The following is a 19915-nucleotide window of genomic DNA, read 5'->3' as shown; positions in this document are numbered from 1 at the left end:
TCAAACAAACACGTGGATTGCATCTTTATTTAATGTTTCATGTAAATGTATTAAAATTAGAATCATATGAAACAAGCTGGTAAGAAATAAAACATATTTTTCTTTTACAGTGAATGTGTCTAAAGTAATGAACCAGCTTGAAAGTAGCCACCAAAAGGAGACACCGCTGCAGATGATCTGCAGGGAAGCATAATGTTTTCCTCCCAACAGCAACACAAAACACACAACATACAGCATTAAAATGTAACAGCTCCATAACAAAACCTATCAGGCGTGATAGATGGCGATCCAACTAGAAAACTACGAAACATCACAACGACACACCATGATCAGCCAGATTATTATGACCACTGACGGCTGGAGCGAAGGAGCTCTCCAGACACCAACGTCTACATTTTAACTCTTATTAAAAACAGATCTCAATTAATTCTGGCAGTTTAAAAAAAAATTACCTGGAAGAAACTTCTACAATGGTCAGGAATTCGTATCTGCAACCTCAGGCTGAATTTATAAGGTTTTCTTTTTTAGATTTCACATTTTTCCAGAAGCAGTTTTTACTCTGAAAATTTGAACATCTGACCAAAAGATATACTAAGTTGGATTTCTCTATATTTTTAATAATAACAGTTAATGCCAAACATTTATGGACATCAGGATGCCAACCTGAGGACTGGTGCTGATGGTCCCCCTCTAATGCAAAGTGGTCATAATGTAATGGCTGATCTGAGTGTTAAACACAACCTGCAGGATGCATAAACTACATTTACTAACAGTCGAGCTAACAGGGATTATATTTCACAGGTTAGTATAAAGGTAAACACGTATTTGGCTTGTGTTGCACTCAGAAACTGAGATAGAAACTCTGTTAAAAAATGTAAATAAAATCTCCTCAGCAGATGGAAAGAGTGACGTGTTAACACAGACAGATGGTTGGCCGTGAGTTAAGGCTTCTGGCTGAAAGATTTGTAGCCCCTGAATTTTTCCAAGAGTAAGAAAAGCGAAGGTAGGATAAAATGAAAAGGCACCACTGACACATGTGTAGATATACTCTGGGTTTTGTCAGCTCCATGGCTTATAACTGTTTGGAGCCTAACAGTGCGTGTTGTCCTCTAAATACTTCATATACTGATAGAAAGCTTATAGTAAATATGTACAACCAGTTAAATCCAGCCTGGTGAGAAAAACCAAGAGAGAAAATAAAACTTTTCAGCTTATAAGTTAGAATAATGTCTATTTATTGAATATAAATGCATTTCTCACTCGGGTACCGCTCCCCGTCTTCCGCGTTGTTTATTCCCAGAATTTGCTAATTCACAGCCCTTAAAACCTCTCACAAGTTGTCGCATCACAACGCAGAAATTCAACGTGTTTTATGGGATGGAGCGACACAAAGCGGAGCAGAATGGGTAGCTGCGGGGAGACGTTTTACAGCAGGGACAGGGAAGCGGGTCAGCGCTGATGGATGGAGATAAACGTGGAAGGAAACTCTGATAGAAGCTGCAGACGGCTTGAGAGGGCGGGGCTGCATTCAGATGCATGCCACAGTTTTCAGACTGTAGTTTATAAAAAAAAAATCCATCCTTTTCTTCCACTTTGTGTTGCTCCACTCCATTAAATCCCAAAACAAACCTAAAAACACACGGATGTTCGCGGTTGGAACGAGAGGAAATGTGAAGGAGGCCCAGAGGTGTGAAGACCTCTGCAAGGCACTGTGGGAAATGCATCAGGAAAGCCTCGGTTTGTTTCATTTAAGTAAAACAGAGCAGTTAATATGCCGCATTTTGAACTGGCAACTCGGTTTTTGACCCTTTAAAGGTGAGAACACTGGATGTTGTGTTACTGTCGTGACAGAAGTGCTACAATATCAGGTCAGGTGTGTGTGTGTATGTGTGTGTGTGTGTGTGAGATCAGAAGCAGGTCAGTCCCTCCACCAGGAGTTCAACTTGGAACGAAAAACAGAAAATATGAAGGTTTGAGGTTTCTGCTGCTCCGGCCGTCACGCAGCCTTGGATCGGTCTGTTAAAAGAATTGAATCAGCTTTAAAAGATCAGAAATGAAGAAAAACAGCTACTTTAAAACCCGCTGCTGGTTAAAAGCAGACAGCCTAATTGACTGGTTGGTGTCTGTGTGTGTGGGTGGGCGGGCTTGTGGTGCTCTCCATCAGCGTTTCAGGAGGCCCTGCATCATCTCCAGCGGCAGCGGGAAGATGATGGTGGAGTTCTTCTCGGCGGCGATGGTGTTGAGGGTCTGCAGGTAGCGCAGCTGCAGAGCCGACGGGGACTCTGCGATCACCAGGGAGGCCTCCTTCAGGGCCCGCGACGCGTTCATCTCGCCCTCGGCGGCGATCACCTGCAGAAGGAAACAGGAGAAGGAGGGCAGAGCTCAGAGGGAAACAAAAGATGAGCTGAACGGCTTTCAGGACACAGAAGAGATTTGCTGTTATCAAATACTAAGTTAACTACAGAGCAGGTTTCATTTGGACCAGAAACAGATGCTGGTTCCTGTTTGACCCGTTTTCGACTTCAGATTAAATAAAATTAACCATTTGGTTAAAGTTTTATATTCCTTTATATTCCTTTTAATGGCGTTTTCTGTCAACTCTGTCAAAGTTCCCACATATATAAAATGTACTTACTTATTGACTTACAAATTGTATCTGCGTAAAAATAAAAAAGCACTTTTGAAATGATTTGATTTGTTAAAAAAAAAAGACAGCAGGCTGCTTTGGGTCGTCTCTTCGTTATCACTGACAGCCTGCGTGGAGCACAGCCTTCTCTGCATCACTCACATTTGTCTGTTTCATTGTTTTCGGAGCGTCTTCTGACTGAACTGGGACGGATTTCCTGTTTGATCCTTAAATCCCGTATTAAATCCTAATCTGCTCTTTTTTCCACACTAAGGGTGTGCATGGATCTTATTGTTGTTTAGCAGGATTAGAGGAGAAGTGATAGCAAAATCCTTGAAGAAACAGACATACAGACGTTTTGTGAATACATATCAAGATCAGCTACAGCGTTCCTTTGTTTCAGAGAAAGCCCACCTGCTTAGGGAAACACTTCCTGGAAGAATCTGACATTTTCTACCCGTTTTAGCCATAAGCATCCTGCCTGACTGTTGCATTAAGGTGATGGGCCCCGCCTTACCTTGGCTCGGGCCTCGCGGGTCGCCTCGGCCTCGGCGGCCATGGCTCTCTGCAGCTGCAGAGGCAGCTTCACGTCTTTGATCTCCACGCGCTCCACCTTGATCCCCCAGTCGTCTGTGGCGTCGTCCAGAGTGGACTGAAAGCACACAACGCACCTTTCAGTTTGAAACGCCGTCCAGCAGGTGGCGCCGATCTGAACTCTTCCAGAGAAAGAGATCAAACTGCAGAGTGAGAGGCTTCTTTTTTTTTTTTTTTTTTTTTTTTTACTGGTGGAAATAAACTGAATGCTGCAGTCATTCCTATTTATGCATTTACCGTACACAGAGAGATGACGTGACTTATTGTCACGCATGAAGCATTTTTAAAACGCCTCACATTTTAATAGCTTTAAAACCACAGAATTGTGTTGAAGAAGGGAGCTTCGTTCCCATGGTTACTACCAAACATTTCAACTCAACTTACACACGCGGCTCTTTGCTAGACTAAGGCGAAAGCGAAGATGCTCCCAATGCTGACGTCTGCCTGCGTCGTCGTGCAAAAACACGCTGAAACTTTCCTGGCTGGTTTTTTCTGTAAACCTTGAGCGAGGCGGTGTCTTTTAACCTCTGGCGTTGTTAAACGATGTTCTCTTTCACCCCAACAGCCGCTATAAGCTCAAAGCCATTTAACATGAACTCTGGGTTTCTGGGGGTTTCAAGGGGAAAATAATGAACCTTTTTTTTTTAAAGAAATGAAAACCTGCGCTCCTCTGTCCCCGTGAATGTTTTTACTCGCCATCTCGTGATAACGTGACGATCATCTCGTTACCTCTGGATAGTAAAGGTTGTTTTCTTATGATGACGAGATAAAGTAATTATCGCTGTTAGGACCGCAAAGCCACTTTGGTTTAAAAACCTTTATAAACTTTAACTACCCTGTCACATCGCTGCGTTCTGGACCAGCACCAGTCTTCAACTAAACCTTCTCAAGACCACAGACATCCACGCCGAATCTCCAGGAAGTCCTCCAAAGTGTTTCAGCTCATCAGAACCCTTTGATACATTTAAAAAAGGAAAACCTTTTATTTAAGTCTGGTGAAACGACATTTCTCTAGCTTTCTCTAAAGAAACACAATCTGGTATTCCACGGAGGACAACTCTCTGCTCTTCTCTCTGGAGGTCAGGACAGCCCTGTAAGCCGGAATGAATCAAACTTTATTCATAAAGCACTTTTCAAACATTCACCAGTGGTTCACTAAGGTTAAAAAGTGTGAAGATAGACATAAAACCACTAAAATCCTCAGGGATGCCCACACTATGAAGGATCCAACTGAGTTAAAAGCAAACTACAAAAATAATATTAACAAGGCAAATAAAAGGCTTTTACAGAACAACTGGAATTATCCTGACATTTAATTCCACACAGATGGACTCAATTCACTCACTGGCTTTCTTCTTTATTTAGAGGTTTGTTAGTAAAATGGAACGGAATGCAAACTCAAACCTCACTTTTGCTTCTTTTCTTAATGAAAAACCTTTGAAAAGCACAAATTATTTTCCCTTCACTTCCCTGGAAGGCACTACGGAGTGTTGGTCTATGTCATGAAATCCAGAGATTCTCAGTTGTTTTGTGACAAAACGTGGAAAAGTTAAAGGTACTGTGAGCATAAATGATCTCAGTTTTAAACAGTGTGAACTGAGCTTTGAGCTCAGCTCCAGTTAAAACCAACCAAGTTTAAACTATTCGCAGCAGCTAGAATAACTTGCGGCCAAATCTTTAAGAATAGAATAAACTAATTGCTTTGCTACACCAGGAAACGCTCATTTACCAATGTGTCTTGGGATTACAGCTAACTCGGGTTTAAGGTCTTTGTCACTTTGGTTCTGACCGCCTGTTTTAGCACCATGACACGTTTCAGTCGGGGAAGCTGGCTCGAAGTTCTCCAGGGGAGTTTTCTGTCTGCGCTTGTAAAGTCCCAGACGAGGCGGCTGACTGTGGAGATAAAAGGTTTCAGAAAAGCAAGAGCCAAACCTCAGCAATCAACCGAACTAAGCCCGCCGGCAGCATAAAGAGGGCAGCGCCCACGCAGAGAGGCCTGACGTTCTGTATAAGGGTCACTAGGGGTGGGCAATATGAAGAAAATCTAATATCACCATATCTTTGGGCTATATCACGATACACGATATATATATCACAATATGTTCAAATAACCTTGAATAACAAATGTTTTTAGCCACAAAGTGCCTAAAGTTGCATTGGTATATCTCATAGTAACGTGTCATTTTTTTTTTGTTTGAAAAATTGATTGCAAAATAAAAATGAAATTAAAATGTTTTATTTTTAGTTTTATTTTATTTTAACCACAGCTGCACATAGAAACTTTTCACAAATTACAATATTGTCACATTAAAGCTCTTTCATTGTCAACACTGGACCTTAAAAACACAACATCCCAGCGGCCAAAAGGAACACCGAGGAAAAATACACCTGAATTAAAAGGTGCTCTTTTGTGCTTAAGACATAAAAAATTGTAAATGTGACAATCTCAAAAATAAAAGCTAGTATTGTGACTATATAAATCAACTGACCAGTCGCAGCTACATATTCAGAGCATCTCAAAAATATATCTGTTGCTCTTTAGGTGCTGGGAAGTTTTAAACAAACGTTTTTTTTCTGTCATATGGGATTTAGCAAAAGAAGACGCAGGTTTCAACAGTTTTACGGATGGTTTAATTAAAGTTCTCTTCGGTGTGTGTGTGTGTGTGTGTGTGTGTGTGGGGGGGGGTCGACGCGCGGAGTTTACAAGAGTTGCACTGGATGACGTTTTAGGTGGAACAAATTTGTGCTTCTGCTACCTTTTGTGGCAACGGTGTCACGGCATGTTTTGCAAATTACCACATTTTGTTCAACCTCCTTCTTGTAAAAAACAAACCACTGCCTGAAACGCTGTCGCCATAGTTCTCGCTGTCTGGTCAACGCAGGTAAGCGCACCTGCTCGTTGTTGTGTGCACGCGCAAGAGCGCCTACTGGTTTAGAGGAGGAGAAAGTGATGCGTTCACAACTAAATTCACAGTGAATTAAATACAGCGGCTCAATCTTGCCGTGAAAATTTACACGCGATGGTCGCAATAAAGTCTTTTATTATTTTATTATTTTTTTATTTGAGAAAAAGCTCCTTTAGAGTAAAAAGAGAAACAATGGGAGAGCGCGTTTGTAGATACAGCAGGCGTCTTTCATAAACCAGGCGGGGCTCCAGTCCTCTACCTGCATGCTGTGAGCGATCTCCTCGCGGTCGGACAGGATCTCCGCCAGGTTCTTGGTGCCCAGGACGTTCCTCAGGGTGGTCTGGGCCAGCAGGCGGGTGGCGGCGTCCGCGTTGGTGATGTTGGCCACAGCCAGAGTGGCGTTCTGGACCCGGTAGTACACCACGCCGTCAACACTCACCGTCACCGAGTCTTTGGTCAGAACCTTGGAGAGGGGGGGGCATTTTACATGTTGGATCCTAATAAATTCTTCTAAAAGCTGATTTATTTCAGTAATTCAGTCCAAAAAAAAAAAAAGAGAAACTCGTATGTTTCATAGATTCATCGCACGCAGTGTGACGCACTTCTGTTAATTCTGATGTTTCTCAGATCTGAAGATAACATGAGACCCACAATTATTCAGATGGTAGGGGAAAAATAAATGTACATCAATGAGCGATAATTAAGATATCAACTGGGTCAAGTGGAACGAAACTGCTTAACCCAGAACTGCCTGTCACACTTGGACAGCACCGGACACAAGGAAATTACTCATTTCTGTTTCTCTACTGATGACAGTAGATGTGGGTGTGAATCTAAACTCCTTTATAATGTCTGTGTGATGAGCAATCGGGGCTTCCTGCCGACCAACAGCCAATCAGCGCTGACGTGTCTGTAACCGTCCAATGAGGGTGTTTCACCGCCGACAGGGTGCGGTAGCATGACACTAATAGGTTTTAATTCTATGGTGAATTTTTTTGGCATGTGCACAATGAGGCAGGAAGAGCGCTGACCTGATTTTTGTCCCACAGACAGTCGGTGACAACGTCCACAAGGTTGGTCAGTCACAAAACCTAAACAAGACGCCTATTCTCTCAAGCAATATATTCAGGCGCATTAATGGAAAGTTTAGTGGAAGGAGAAATGCAGGTTATGTTTATTGCATTGCTCTCCTGGTGGACCGTATCTTGAATTCCTGGCTTAAAGCCACCAGACTATTTTTTTGAATTATACCACGTGTTTGTTTCACTTTTTTAAACTGAACCACCGCGGGAAACTAATGTGTGAATGGCAGCTGCAGGTGGCCACAGAGGAAAGGTGCGCGTCGTACCTCTTGCGGGGGGATGTCGAAGGTGATGGTACGCATGTCCACGTTGATGAAGCTGTCAGTGCACGGTAAGATGAAGAACAACCCTGCGGAAATACAAGAATGCAATTAGCTGTGGCAAAGAACGAAGCCGCCGCAAACACAATCAGTACGATCTGGGGAGGGCTATGAAGCCATTTCTAAATAATTATAAATATGATGAAACAAAAAACTTTTTTCTGACTGACGGCCCAGAAATGAAAGTAGCTGTTAAAGGATGAGACGTTTGAGTCCTTCTGTTTCTTCAGAACAAATCAAGGTGTGACCCAGTGTTGTGTTGACTACATAAAGAACCATTTGGGTTCTTTATAACCAGCAGCCTGACGCAAATGGATCATTTGTTCCCTTTCCTTTAACCGAATCCATATAAAAAATACCAAAACACACAGTTGTTTAGGTGCTCTGTCAGCTTCAGCTTCGACGAACATTTCCTGTTAGTCGCTCCATCCGATGCATCTTCCAGGCTCTCAACCTACCGGTCCTATTTTAATCTTTGCTTCTAAACAAAAAGTGAAGAGCTCTTAAAATGTTTACTGGCAATAATGTTGAAGAAATAATAATAATAATAATAATAATAATAATAATAATAATAATAATAATAATAATAAAAGGCTCACCCGGACCCTTGGCTCCTCCTCGCAAAATGCGGCCAAGGCGGAAGATGATGGCTCGCTCGTACTCTTTCACTATCTGCAGAGAGTAAACACACTTTCTGTGTTTCTACAGAGTAACACAAATCAAACACAGATACTGCCATGACACTTTTAGAGTTCTAACATATTAAACATGTCAGGTCTAGATTAGCTTTTAGGCCGAGGTTTGGAAAAGTCCGGATGACCAACAGTGTCACTATTTAGCAAAGACGTCCCAAGCTTCATAGGGATATTTCAAACAACTTGAAAGCCAATATTTAGCAGGGAGAAAGATTTATCTAAAGGTGGGAAACCTTCAGCACAGCTGTTAGTCTTTACACGAGTGGAGATCCAAGCAGATTCACCAGGTTCAGAGAAACTAAAAACACCCAAGAGCTCCAACTCACGCTCCAAGGGCCCCAGCTAGCGTCCATCCAGCCCTCTGCTACGTTCTGCTTATCGGGTCGCAGCGGCAACAGGTTCTGGAGCAAATCCCCGTCTGGTCAAGGATTTACTTACCGTAGCTTAATGTAATGTTTTTGTTTGGTAATATATGAATAGAAATAACTAAGCTTTGAAATGTTAGCGGTGACGCTTGCTGTGAAAGGATGAAACTAAAGAAGTTATTCTAGTTGTAGCTTTAGAAAAGTTGGACAAAATTACTTTAGATCAGAAACCCCCAAGGATTTACCTAGCTTATTATTTTTTTTACACTGAATAGAAACAATTAAGTAGTGATTTGAAGCTTTCTGTGTGTTAATGTGTCACAGAAGTCTAGTCAAAGGTTTACTTAGCTTAATCCTTTGTTACTGTACCATTTTTCTTTTCCTGTGTAATATTTCCCTCCGTAATGTTTTGCTGTTCATGTACAGCACCTTGAATCGTCCTGTTATAAATAAACTTGTCTTGCTCAGACGTTCCTCTCCCCAGAAACATTCTTCAGCTCATCCTGGGGGACTCCAAGACGTTCCCAGGCCAGATGAGTTCTGGGTCTTCCCTGGGGTCTAATTATTTCCAGGGAATAATTAGATATAGACTGAACAAGCATGGCTTGTTTAGAAAAAGGCTGAAGGAGAAACGTCTCTTCTCCATAAAAAAAAGCAATATGGCAGCCCAACTAATGATAGGGAAGTGGCCTCTGAACGAACCACAGGACATCTGGATCGATGTCGTTTGAACAGAAGATGAACAGAGGCATGTTTGGCAGGTGTGGCAGCCACAGTTCTGGGGAGTTTTTCTGTCGTTGAGTTGATCATGCGTGTATTTTAGAGACAAATGTGAGGCCATCTGTCCAGCGTGGCTCATCAACAGGACAGTGGTCTCATAAACAGCAGAAAATCCACAACACGATGTCTTAAAAAAGAAAGGAATGAAGATGTTGTCTTGGCTTTTGGCTCAAACAGACGACGATGAACAAAGTTGAGGAACTTACACACAGAACAATGACCTGACTCAGAACGCAACCTAAAGCCAATACCACCAAAAACCACTTAAGTCACAGAAAGACCAATCAAAATGTTCTTAGTGCTCATTTAAAAAAATAAATGGTTGTGAGCCATAGTCATTTTATTATTTCTTTGTTTCCACTATGACTTGAAATGTTGACAACATTAACCTTTAAACTTCCAAAACACTGACAAACATTGATAACATTATTCATTAGCCTGCATTAAGTGGCTTTGTGTTTGTCGCTTTAGAAGCAGGCTTAACTGAGATCCGATAGGCAGCTGACCTTAATGCACATCCATATGGAGAGGGGGAGAGTGACCAGCATCAACAGGAGAGACAGTCCAACCAGCAGCCAGCCACACAGGCCAATGTCCGTCTCTGGGTTCTCTAAAGCTGGGGGAGAAAAGACACACACACGCTGTGAAATCAAGTCCTCACCCATTTCTGTGCTTTTTGGCTAAACGTCCCCTCCGTGCATTTTTTTTAAATCAAGTCATGCAGGCAAGTGGCTGTAAAGCCTCTCTAAACAGCAGCTATTTGTTTTTGTGAGCTGTTAGTCAGGTTTAAGATCACCTCCAACCGTTTTAGTGCAATGTTCCTATGTTAGGCTACACCAGTGGTTCTCAAAAAGTGCATAATGGCATGGAGGGGGGGGGGGGGGGGTTGCAGTGCAGGTGCTACAGTAAAAAGGTCCGTGGGGACATTATATATCAATCCTGCTGTATGAGACAACAGTCTGTGCCTACAGTCAGGTTTATGAAGCACGGGAGTCTGGGTAATCCTCAGAGCAACAGCTTCAATGCATTGAAGTAACGTAGCAATGAATTTATGTAGTCAAATCTTATTAGGAAACTCCTGAAAGAGTTTAAAACTTAGTGTTACTGTAGTCTGTCTTTAATACTATTGCCATATCTTCAGCTAATCTATTTTAGATCTTTGTCTTTTTATTAATGATTTGGTTCATGGCTAGCTAAAAGTAATGCGATTTCTTTCCACTGCAGGCAGTGGAAGATAAAGACCTATTATGTTGTTGTTAATATTATAGTTTATAAAATGAAGCAATGTTGACAAATTCCAGTTATTAGAAAGTGTTGTTATAGAATATAAAAGGGTTTCTGGGTAATTTCCAGAGCAATGCCTTCAATGCATTAAGAGGGAGAATAATAAAAAGAATTAAATTTTCGACCCATTGTGTTGGGATGAGAAGGTCTAAATGTTTTAGTTCTTCAAAAGGGGGCACAGCATAAAAAGATTGAGAACCACTGGGCTACACCCAGACATTCATCGGTATTGATAAAGAAATGCAACCAGACGGTTGCTGGGATCCATACCTTCAACATCATGTGAACTGTAACGGCCTGGACCTACAGACAAAGTCAGAAGTCAGAACGCAGCCCTGCGATGTACTAACCTGACTCTCGCCATATGGATTTCGCTCCGCCTAATCCATCCATCTGGGACATCTCCATAAGAATTGCCTTTATTGAAGGCTGGGCCTTATCAAAAATCCTTGCATATGATTGGATAAGCCACTTGTCTGTCATCTTTATCAACGTGCTATTTCAACCACTCACACCAAAGCTAACCCGTGACGCTGATGAGAGCGACGCAGGAAAAAAAAAAAATGTTATGTGTTTGCGGCTCTAGTGGCATGCGTTTTATTGACAGTGAGCTGGCAGGAAGAGGGGGGAAGACAGGCGGCAAAGCGTCGTGGGTCGAGTCGAGTCCACGGGCCGACCGTTGTTAAAGACTAGAAGCCTCCGAATATGGTTTGCGCTAACCGCTAAACCACCCCGGAAACAAACTTACCAAATCCGGTCGGAGAAGGCGAAAACATGGTTTCCACCAAACAAAAGCCCTTCAGGCCGTTCTCGATGTTCGTTTAATTAAACAATAGTAGGTAGATTGGACAACACGGAAGAAATAGTCAGCATCAATGTTAACGGCGTGCTTCCTCGATGCGAGCAGCCATGGCGGTCCAGGAACAAAACAGTCTCACATCACGGTCGCTTCTCCACTACGTCACATCTATGAAACTCCAGCCCTGCGTCCTGATTGGCTAGACCATAAAATCGGTTGGAGAAATCACTCTCTATGGAAGATGTCCCAGACGGATGTGAGTGAAGCTAGGCGGAGCGACATACAGCTGGCGAGAGTCAGGTTAGCGATGTACAGCAAGCCCAGAAGAAAGCTTAGAGGGAACATATCATGCAAAATCCACCTTTGTTAGCCCTTAAATGCATTTTGCTGTGTACGTGGAGTCTCTAGGAGATCAGAAAAGTTTAACTTAGTCTCTCCAGGTGCTGCATAGACATCTTTATACTTTGTTTGGGTTATATTTTTCAAGCTTTTGAGTTTACTTTGTTCTCTATATATTTCTTTTAACAATTACCAGGGTTTCCTCCACCATTTACTCGGCTAAACGTCCTTTGTTTATTTGAAATGCCTCAATGTTTGAGAGCGACATGAAAGTGTCAGTAAAGTTCCTGCGTGGCAGAAAACCTCCCGGTGTAAATAAGCTAACGCGCTAGCTGTTATTAGCTCGACACACACTACGTTCCCGCTGCGCCCCTCCTTCGAGCTGCAAGACGCAACGCTCCTCGCGCTTGCCCCGCTCAGCAACATCTTCAATCACGCCGAGCTACTGCTTTACTGTGAGGCATTGCAGAGAGGCTCAGTCTGCCATTATTTAATTTTGATTTATAAATTAAGCAAAACGGCATTATTAGCGCCACATCTGTTTATATCTGTTCATTGTGCCCGAGAGCAAATTACTTTTTGGCTCAAAAAGGACCGTCAAAACACTATCGGGATGGAGGATTGGCGTATATAAACTTATTTTATCATGATCAAAGGGTTCTTGGTCTTTTTTCTAAGCATATTACGTGGCTATATACCTTTAAAGAGACAGCCCTAAAACCAGTTGCTCTCAGATGAACCTCATAGCGTTGGTACAAGAGGGGCTGTGGGGCAACAATGATGAGGAATTCAGACCAAAGCATTGCAGTTCCACCTTATCTAGAACACAACTGAATGATTTAAATGGGAAAAGGAAGGATTTAAAAGCATGATATGTCCACTTTAAGGGTGCCAATTACAGACAGAAAGGCAAACGTGAATTTAACACGTGAACAAAATAAATCTACCATGTTTTATAATCTGTGCTTCGACAGATTAAAAAGCAGCTTTGATGTGATTTAAACCAAAGTAGAAAGGCTGATACTGATTCCCTGCATTTGTGTCATGTACCCGTTCAAATATAGAATCATGATCCTTCAGTAACTTACAGCTTAAACCTGAACTTCTGACATTAGGAAACAACAACCCTCTTTCTGTCAGGTAGGACGAGCAATACTATTTTGCTTTTTGCTAGAATAGTGAGAGTGATTTTTTTCCCCCCACCCCCATTTTCTTCAAATTCATAAATTCACATACACGTCCTTAATATATGGTAGATTTGTGTTTTTGTCTGCAGGACTCGAGTCAAACATTTTGGGTTTCCTTTCATGTGCTGCTATCAATACTAAGCTGAAGTCTTGGCCCGTTCCTCCACACAGAACCGGTGTAACCTAAAAACACCTTTTCAGCTCTGACCACAGCTGTTTTAGAAGTGCAACACAACGTCCTGCAGCAAAACGCCCACATGAAGCCATGCTGCCACCCCCGCATTTCTCAGTTAAAATGCCGTTCTCAGGCATGCCACTTGTCCCATTTTACCATAAAATGAAACAAGGGTCATGATGGCCAAAGGCTTCTATGTTAGTTTTAATCAGATGTCTCCAAAAAAGTTAGGTCTTTGACCCTGACTGCATTTGGGAAGTGTAATCTGGCTTCTTCTGTTGCTTTAGGTGTAATGATTCACAGCATGCTGCTTTTGAGGTGTTGGCGTAAAAAACATGTACAGGTGTGAGTTTTATCTTGATGTTATGCCGCTTTATGTCAGTTTTATGCCAACACCATTTCCTAATTTGACTAATTTTAATTTGTATTGGTTCTATTTGTGTAATTATAATTTGCTTTTATCTGAACATCACTTTGACCTCTGTGTTCGTTTTAAGTGCTGTTGAATTTGACATGTAGCCAATCAGTGAGCGAGGTGAGGGAAACCCCGAGACGAAAACACCAACCACAAAAAACCCCAGCTCAAATCCATACCATAGTACAGCCACCCCCCTTAAAGGAGCTATAAATAAGATATTTACTCTAAAATAAACATAAATTATTCAGTGGTATGGAAGTAACATTCCCTGTTAACAATCGGTCCTCTCCATCAACAATGTCTTAGTCAAGTTTTACTCCTTTCAAACTTAGATGGACGCCCGGAACTACTTTGGTTCAGAGTTTAGCCTGTTTTTACTTCCTGGTCCCTGAGCCAATCATATGAGAGTTCCCAGGGTTCCCAAAACAGAGCGCACCATTTCATATTTTATTTTGGCAAAGGAGCAGCATCCTGCAAACATGAAAGCCAGTAAGAGAAGCGGACCAGAAGTATTTTAAAATCCTGCTATGTGAACCAGGCCTAGAAACCTGCTATGATGAAAGCGTAAATAACATTTCAGGGCCTCCCCTGTTAATATATATAAGTCCCATAAGCAGAGGTGGGTAGTAACTTATTACAATTACTCAGTTACATTTACTTGAGTAACTTTCTGAGAAAATTTTACTTTTAGGAGTAGTTTTACTGCACTGTACTTACTACTTTTTACTTGAATATGACTCAAGTATCGCTACTCTTGAGTAAAATTTCTGGCTACTCCACCCACTGTGAGGAACTTCATGAATAAAGAACAGACTTGTTTTAACCAAAAATGCACCAGAGAGGCAAAAAAAAGAGTTTGTTAAAATGAGACTTCTTATTTGTACACAAGATTTGTTTTTTTAATGTTATTTTTCTATCTGCAGAGCTCACTGAGCCATTTGGAGGTCAGGCGAATGTACAGTAAAGAGTAGATATTTTCATAGGAAGGACTTTGCACTGTTCTAACATATGTATATACATTACCTGCTGTAAGTATTGCTTTCATGTTTTATGTTGAAAAATAACCATTTAGAAAAGTGTTTTTTGTCTTTAGTATATCTTTTGTCTTTTAAACACCAGGATTTGCACATAACCTTACATTTTTGTCTGTCTGATTACATAATTTTCAAATATTAAATCACCAGCTGTTATGATTGGTTACTCAGTACTTGAGTAACCTTCTTACTGGAAACTTTACTCTTACTTGAGTAATTTCTTGGCTGACAACTTTTTACTTTTACTTGAGTAAAAATATGTTAATGTAGTGCTACGTTTACCTGAGTACAATGTTAGGCTACTCTATCCATCTCTGCCCATAGCCAGAGTTTCCTGAAAGAGCAGCAGGTACGAAACGAGCAAAACCCGCAAAACAGCAGGAAAAAAACGTAGCGAATGTAAAAGCCGTGACATAAAATGAAGCCTTAAAAGTAAAATATTACAACAAAAAAAAATTATGCTGCTTTTGCATTGGCACCCAGGGCTGAAATGGCTGACGTCGCTAATACGATCAATATTAATTACTAGAAGCAAAACGAGCTGACCCCACCCGTCCTTAACAGTTAATCCTTTTAACATCCAGTGATGGTCTTCTGTAAACTGCAACCTTATAATACAACTAGCGTTCCATTTATTAACAATATACAACATTTTTTCTCACTTATTTCCGCAGAATGAGTTTATTATTACACACATATCCCACAAAGCAGATGCAAACCGTCGTATTCAATGCTTTATCGCAGTAAAACACTTTAATTAGTCCTGGGAATATTAAGTTTTACCGTCCGGGGTGGAAAGCTGTAAAGACCGTTGTAAACGGTTGCTACGATGTTAGCTTCCCGTTGCTAGAAGAGAGGCAGCGTCGCGAGCTAACGAGCACGCCCACCGCTTCGTTTGATAACATGTCACTTATTATTATTATTATTATTATTACACCATGTGAAAAAATAAAACTCCAGGCTAATACTTTTATATTTGAGAAGGAAGATAACCGAGTGGCATACACCGAATAATGTGGCTCAGAAAGCGCTGAGGCTGGTTTTCCTCTGGAAACGCTATAAACTGAGCTGATGTGTTATGTTAGAAAGTGGACCGAGCCTCACCGGACTGGCGCTCCCTTCTCTTGCTTTCTTTGACCGAAATCACTTCGTTGTCACTGTCCATAATTCAGGCCGACTTGAGCGAGACGCCCTCGGGAAAAGTCAAAACTGTTGAACGTGTGCGCTGGGAAGACGCAGGCTGAAGGTAAAGAGCGACTGTCCGGAGTGGCGATGGATTTCGGCGTAATGACGTAGCACGCTTTCTGGTTCTGGGCGGTGCCGCCTGCGACACACAGGCACGCGCGCTCAAGCGGTCATGTGCTGTTGTGACCCTCGTGCGTTTAAAAATCAGGTGATTAAAGGTATATTCGTGTATTTAAATAATTAAATTAAAAATTGTATTATTTGTAATGTAATGTTAAACCTCAGTGTGGACAAGTCGATCCACTTCATAGACATTATATTGGTAGACAAACCCCTTGGACTGGCGCTGCCATCTTTAGATTATATTAGATTATATAGATTAGATTAGATTAGATTCAACTTTATTGTCATTACACAGGTATAGGTACAAGGCAACGATATGCAGTTTAGGTCTAACCAGAAGTGCAATAGCAGCAAGTGCAGGATAAACAATGGTTCCATATGTACAGGACATGGGTTTTTACTGAATAAATATAGAGATGTATACTATTATAGACAGAATTTTACTGATAGATTTGTCCTATGACTATAAATCTGTCAGTAAAGGTCTGTCTATAACCGTAAACTGCAGATCTTGGATGGGTCTCTAATGCGCCCCCAGTGCATTCATTTGTACTGAGGAAGCTGGTTGCCCAACAAAATGTTCACACGGTGTGGTTTGTTATAATCAGTTTGTTATAATCAGCAGAGATGTGGTTATGATACAGGACGCTGTTACACGTAACAGGGATTGAGCTTAAGACCCATGAAAAATAAATGTTTTGCACAGCTTCTTGCACGCGTTAGCGCTCTGTAACTCCAGGGTACTTAATTCGGCAAGGTGATTCAGCCTTAGTTTGTTAATTGTTCTCACCAAGTAAAACTCATTTTAAGAACCAATCTCAGCCCAAAACGGTGATCTGCATCACGTGACCTACTTTCAGTAGTTATCGGCAGTTATTGCAACCGTAAACTGCAGAAAAATACCGTCGGTTCCTATGCCAGCTTGAGTAGGAGAGAGACCCATCCAATATGGCGGCAGAATGCGCTGCAGCCCATTATAAGGCATAATAAGAAAAGAAGTGGGGAAGAATACACCCCTAGGGCCGCCGGTGCTAATGGGTCTTGAGCAGAAGATTCTCCACAGCTGCAGCCGAATAGTCAGCCGAGTGTTGATCCACTTAGGCTGGCACTGAGCTTCTGGTGGAGGATGTCTGGAGGGTAAACGAAAATAAGCCAATGCTATTGGCACTGTTGTCTCCAAGAAAATTGATGGAAAGTTTAGTGGAATGAAAAGGTGTAGTAGAAAACTGTGGACAGGACACTCCCCCTTCCTTCAAGGACAACACAGGAATACAAGTAATATGCTACAAACTACTTAAACTCCAAAAATTCTCGAACAGTAGAGGTATTAACAAGCATTAAGTGAAGTACCTAAGGTAAGAAAGCAAATGATGAAAAAAGCTCAGCCCTTTACCACCACAGATGTTATGACACAACATTACACAACATAGATTATTAAATCAAGCTGGGGGGTTTTTATTCTGTGGTTTGGTCTAAGTGAAATTATTTCCCAGGCACCTTTGCTGTTGCTTTTTTAAAATTCCTTCCTGATATGTTAGGGGCAGTAACGATTGCATGCAAACTAGAGCTAAATGATTTCTTTTCACTTGAGTCTAAAACTAACTTTTTGTTTTTTTAATTCTCACTTTGTAAAAGGCACCCACTGTTACCATCCACACAAGCAGCTTTGGTTTAAACTCAGGACCACATTTCATTCTTTTCTTTTTTTAAGGCTTCCCCAAATGCCAGAGGTTGAGTGAGAGCAAAGCAGTCTTTCAAACTCGTGCAGCTGACCGCTGAATTTACCAGCACTGCTGCTCTAAGCGAGTTATTTATACCAGGGATTGGCAGCGAGCCTGACGTGATCTTCATGGGTATAGGATTTCACAGTTGTAGGTTGCAGCTATTGCTAGCAACAGGTTAAAACTTCTGCTACTGTTTACCTGTGGACCTAACCAGTGGTGCGCTGAGATATTTTGGGGGGCAGGTGCTCAAGTGGAGAAAAAGGGCACCTTAAACAATGCCAGCACATGGAGCTGTCAGCTGCGTTTGTAGTATGAGATTTATTACAGGCACAGTTTGAACATCATGAATATATGCCTATTTTATTATAGGAGTGAAATGTTGTCTGATGCATATTTTTTAATAATGTTCAACACTACAGGTTGGTTTCTCAATCAAACTGGCAACAACAGAACAAAGTATTAAATTGCTGCACCAACGAGGGAAAAATCCACTCAAAACAAGGATGCATCTTAGATGCATTTTACAAAATTATTAAGATTAATAAAGCAACATAATTACTATAAATTGATTAAAGGTTAGATTAGTGACTCACAACCAGCCCTTAAGCTAAACCTTCTGGGTCAATTTTGAACCACACTTTTTCCACAGTGAATTCGTTATAAAACTAACAATCAAAATCACTGAGTTGTTTTCGGCCACTCACCCTGTCCTCTCCCCCACGGTGCTTCCAGAGGTTGCTTCCATTAGTACCATCAATGCTTGTTCCTTTAATAAACACTTTGAAACGTTCAATCCTGTGTTGGCTGAATTATAAGGTCTCTGTTGATCCTCCTTGCACCCAACCATAGCACTGGTTTATTGTATAACTGCTTCATCATAGAAAAAGAACAGTTCAAATAAATCATTAAAGTTCTAAAATTACTTGAGATGCATGTCCATGATGAGTGTTCATAAACTTCTGGCTGGAACTGATTATGTTCATACAGGAAACTGACTCAGACCTTTTGTGTAACCTGATAGTTTATGTGTTCTTGCTCTTGTCTTGAATTTGCCCTGAGGCAAGAAATTGGACATAATATGGTTTGTCACTAGGAAACAAAATATGTTATGCAGCTAAATAAATCCTGCTTGACTCACAAAAACACTCAGAGTTTATGGTAGAAGTGGCTAAATATGGACATAAGCCAACAAGCGATGATGGGAGCAGAGTTAACATATCCCAGACATCTTCTACTGGTTTGAACTATCATAAATATTTACTCTCTTACTGTATTTCAGCATAAGCTGGGGGTAATAACTTAATCAATAAATCAATAATTGACTGAAGTTGTCATGGTTTACAATTGACTCTGGTCTTTGCCAGAGTGATAATAATGCATTTTTTTAAAAGCGCTTTTCAAGACATTCAAGGATACTGTACTACAGAAATTAAGAACGAAAAACCAGGAACAATAACTCAACAAAGCACCACAAAAGATAAAATGTTACAAAGGAATACACATTTTTAAAGCAATATGTTTTGAGGCAGGTTTTTAACCGGGGGAGTCAGTATTGTGGATGTCGGGTGGCAACTGATTCCAGAGCTGGAGTGATAGCTTAATGGAAGCTAAGAGCCAAACCACAGAGTACAAAAAAAAAAAAAGAAGAAACCCACAATCAGCATAGAGAGGAGAGATTATGTAGCAAACAGAGAAACTCGTGACTACTGTCTAAGGATCCGTACCAATGTTTATCTATAGAACCCATTTGATAACATCCCTTTCTGTTGAAAAGAAATATTAAATTATACATTAGCACTGACTGTATTTATCGCAAAGGCGTATGATGTCTTTCATTGTATAATAAAAAGAATCCTTTCAGCTAAGCCAACCAAAGTGAGGAAGGAAGTGAGCTACTGAGGCTTTCTGCGGCGCTCCATTTGCTTCAGAAGTCAGAACTTGGATTATGAAAATGACACCACACTCGTTAACTGTGTTCTAGATGCAATTCATAAAACCAGGGGGATTTGCTAATTGCTGAGCGCAGAAGCAGGGCACTTACTATTAACAATACAAGTGTATTATGATACATCTCTTTTTGGGACTGAATAAATGAAATACACACTGTTGAAGGTAAGACTAAACACCTGGGTCGTATTCACAAAGATTCCTAAGACTAAAAGTAGCAATAGTGACATAATATTAGGAAAAATCGAAGAAGATTTTTCCTAGAATTTTATGTCGGTAAGATAAATTATTCACAAAGCGTTTTAGGCTTTAGGAGAGCTCCTAAAGAGAAA

At 41.1% G+C, this 19915-nt stretch overlaps 1 protein-coding gene across 2 annotated transcripts; it reads right to left on the bottom strand.

The window, feature by feature from the left end:
- Positions 1-9: 9 nt before the first annotated feature.
- Positions 10-15891, bottom strand: stom (stomatin). Of its 2 annotated transcripts, XM_012864176.3 has the most exons (8): positions 15709-15891; positions 10923-10955; positions 9875-9984; positions 8128-8200; positions 7475-7557; positions 6386-6589; positions 3144-3278; positions 10-2349 (listed from the first exon to the last, which is right to left on the bottom strand). In XM_012864176.3, exons 1-8 carry the CDS (start codon positions 15767-15769, stop codon positions 2161-2163), a joined length of 888 nt encoding a protein of 295 aa, XP_012719630.1. In that variant the 5' UTR covers positions 15770-15891; the 3' UTR covers positions 10-2160. The 2 variants fall into 2 exon arrangements, with proteins under 2 accessions (XP_012719630.1, XP_012719631.1); XM_012864177.3 differs by lacking the exon at positions 10923-10955 and having other exon boundaries at positions 2161-2349.
- Between the last annotated feature and the right edge of the window lie 4024 nt (positions 15892-19915).

This window comes from Fundulus heteroclitus, chromosome 8 (genome assembly GCF_011125445.2).
Source record: "Fundulus heteroclitus isolate FHET01 chromosome 8, MU-UCD_Fhet_4.1, whole genome shotgun sequence".
NCBI classification, from domain to species: domain Eukaryota; kingdom Metazoa; phylum Chordata; class Actinopteri; order Cyprinodontiformes; family Fundulidae; genus Fundulus; species Fundulus heteroclitus.
This window is presented reverse-complemented; position numbering and strand designations above follow the sequence as displayed.

Coding starts and splice junctions, on each gene's coding strand:
- stom (XM_012864176.3), bottom strand. CDS start 15,769: ATGGACAGTGACAACGAAGTGATTTCGGTCAAAGAAAGCAAGAGAAGG. Junction 10,956..15,708: donor GAGAAGGGAGCGCCAGTCCG/GTGAGGCTCGGT, acceptor CTTTGTCTGTAG/GTCCAGGCCGTTACAGTTCA. Junction 6,590..7,474: donor TCGACATCCCCCCGCAAGAG/GTACGACGCGCA, acceptor CCCCTCTCCAAG/GTTCTGACCAAAGACTCGGT.